Source organism: Penaeus monodon, chromosome 11, assembly GCF_015228065.2.
Source record: "Penaeus monodon isolate SGIC_2016 chromosome 11, NSTDA_Pmon_1, whole genome shotgun sequence".
NCBI lineage: Eukaryota > Metazoa > Arthropoda > Malacostraca > Decapoda > Penaeidae > Penaeus > Penaeus monodon.
The window spans coordinates 25406421-25408920 of NC_051396.1; the positions used below are offsets into that span (position 1 = coordinate 25406421).

Sequence of the window (2500 nt, forward strand, 5' to 3'; positions counted from 1 at the left end):
CTGCTGTCATTGTTGTCATTCATATTATCACCATCAGGACCATTATCATCATTAATCACTGTAATCCTCGGTAGAAAAAAAGAAACAAACAAAGAAACCCAAAAGGAATCCCTCGTTAGAAACCTTTTTGTGAAGGCCAAGGATTTCCAGGAATTTCTTTGTTGTTAATAGCACGACACGACTTATGATGCAATGGGAACAGATTTGTGTACTACACTGAGATGTTACGTTTTCTTTCTCTCTTTGGAGCGGTAACAACGTTGTTTCGAAAGATTTGCTCTTTTCTTGTTGTATGTGGTTGTATAGTGTTGGATGTTTGATAGCGATGTTTGTGCGTGCGAGAGTATGTATTGTTGTATTGACTTCAGGTTGACCGTTTTTCGTTTTGTTTCGTGTTCAGGCTTCTTTGCGTGATATTCAGAATGGTTAGATGTTGGATTTACAAGTTTCATTTTTTTTTTTTTTTTTTTGATATTGGCAGTCCCCCCACCCCCCTCATTCCCTTTCTTGTCAAATGATGTCTCTAGCATATCGTCTACATCTGCAAGACAGTGTGTGTAAATATTAGCCTTGTCTTCCACTTGCTAGGGTTTTCCTCGCTGCGTCCGCCCGTGTGTAAGCCATCATGCCATGGTGGACAATGATAACGAAGACTCAATGGCGCCACAATCGGTCTGACGCGTAAGGAGCCAGTGTCTTTCCTGACTAATCTTCGAGTGCAATAAGTGTGAAGCAGGAGAGTGCGTCGCAGGAGGCCTGTGTGGTGCGGCGTGAGAGTGTGAGGCGTAGAACCTTGTTCCTCACACTCGGCTCTCACTTGCTTCTCCCCCGGCGCCTGCCGGAGGCACGTGACCTGCCCTTAAAACGGCTAAATGTCAGTGTAAGACATTTACTGCTCGAGCTCAGTCTGGCCGCCGATTAGTGGCAGGAGAATATGTATATATGTCGCCGCCGCGACCTTGATTTCGCCGCGGAAAAGGTGTCTCTTGTCAAGTGAGTGGAACGTGTTCTAACGAATTACCAGGAACCGTGTCCTGCGACCACCCTCCTCTTGAGCACGGCGGTGGAGGAAGCCCATCAGCGCGAGGCATGCCTCCCCTGAAGGCGGCAGTGTGAGGACTTGCGCCCCTGCCCCCTCAGTCAGTGAGCGACGGCGAGGAATTAGGCGCATCTATGAGTGAGTGGTGGAGGTCGTGGCTGCCAGGTGACCCTAGCGTCCTGCAATGCCCCACCGCCCTCCTCCTCACTGGGGGCGTTGTGCTCTTCTGCATCGCCGCCTACGTGATGACAAGGCCCTACTTGTACTCTCACCTCTTCTACGACAACACAGGTCAGTCAGTGGCTCGCGCCCCTTTGCTTCACCAATGGAGTGCTTGAGCTTTTGACGTGCTTGTTTAGGCTATCCAGAAGGCACGCATACAATCTCTCTCTCTCTCTCTCTCTCTCTCTCTCTCTCTCTCTCTCTCTCTCTCTCTCTCTCTCTCTCTCTCTCTCTCTCTCTCTCTCTATATATATATATATATATATATATATATATATATATATATATATATATATATATATATATATATGTATATATACACATATATACATACATGTATATATATATTTAGTATTTATTTGTTTGTTTGTTTGTTTATTTACAAACACACACACACACACACACACACACACACACACACACACACACACACACACACACACACACACACACACACATATATATATATATATATATATATATATATATATATATATATATATATATATATACATATACATATACATATACATATACATATACATATACATATACATATGTACATATACATATATATGTATACATATATGTATATATATACATATATTTATACACATACATATACATATACAGACACAGACACACACATAGACACACACATAGACATACACATAGACACACACATAGACACACACACACACACACACACACACACACACACACACACACACACACACACACACACACACACACACACACACACATATATATATATATATATATATATATATATATATATATATATATATATATATATATATGTGTGTGTGTGTGTGTGTGTGTGTGTGTATGTATGTATGTATGTATGTATGTATGTATGTATGTATGTGTATGTGTATGTGTATGTTCGTTGGATATTTATTTATTTGATCGTTTGTTATGTGTGGAAGAGGGAGAGAGATATTATATGTATGCATATATATTATTTCACTAGTTTGTCTGTATACTTTTGTTAATATTGTATATACACGTCTCTATCGTTTGTAGACTGTTGTTACAGGAACATGTTTCTAGTGTTTCATTAAATATTACCATGCAGTTGATTTAATCTGTTGTGTAATTTGTTTTTGTGTGTAAGTACATAGAATGGCACAACTGCTTAGTGTTCCTTTAAGTTAAGTTTACCATGGCCATTGCCCATGAAAATCAATTTTCTTACAGGCCGCGCTTTGACCATTT

At 40.4% G+C, this 2500-nt stretch overlaps 1 protein-coding gene across 5 annotated transcripts in view; it reads left to right on the forward strand.

Moving 5' to 3' along the window:
* The window catches only part of LOC119578861 (probable phospholipid-transporting ATPase IM), a 97550-nt gene that overhangs the window by 20313 nt on the left and 74737 nt on the right, over positions 1-2500 (forward strand). Inside the window, exon 1 of one of the 5 annotated variants that reach the window (XM_037926514.1) lies at positions 530-1330. The exons of 1 other annotated variant lie outside the window; for it this stretch is intronic. In XM_037926514.1, the coding sequence (XP_037782442.1) occupies positions 1174-1330 (157 nt within the window). In that variant the 5' untranslated portion in view covers positions 530-1173. Of the gene's footprint in view, positions 1-529; positions 1331-2500 lie in introns of those variants that run through there. 3 more of the 5 variants (XR_005229221.1, XM_037926518.1, XM_037926519.1) reach the window with 3 other exon arrangements.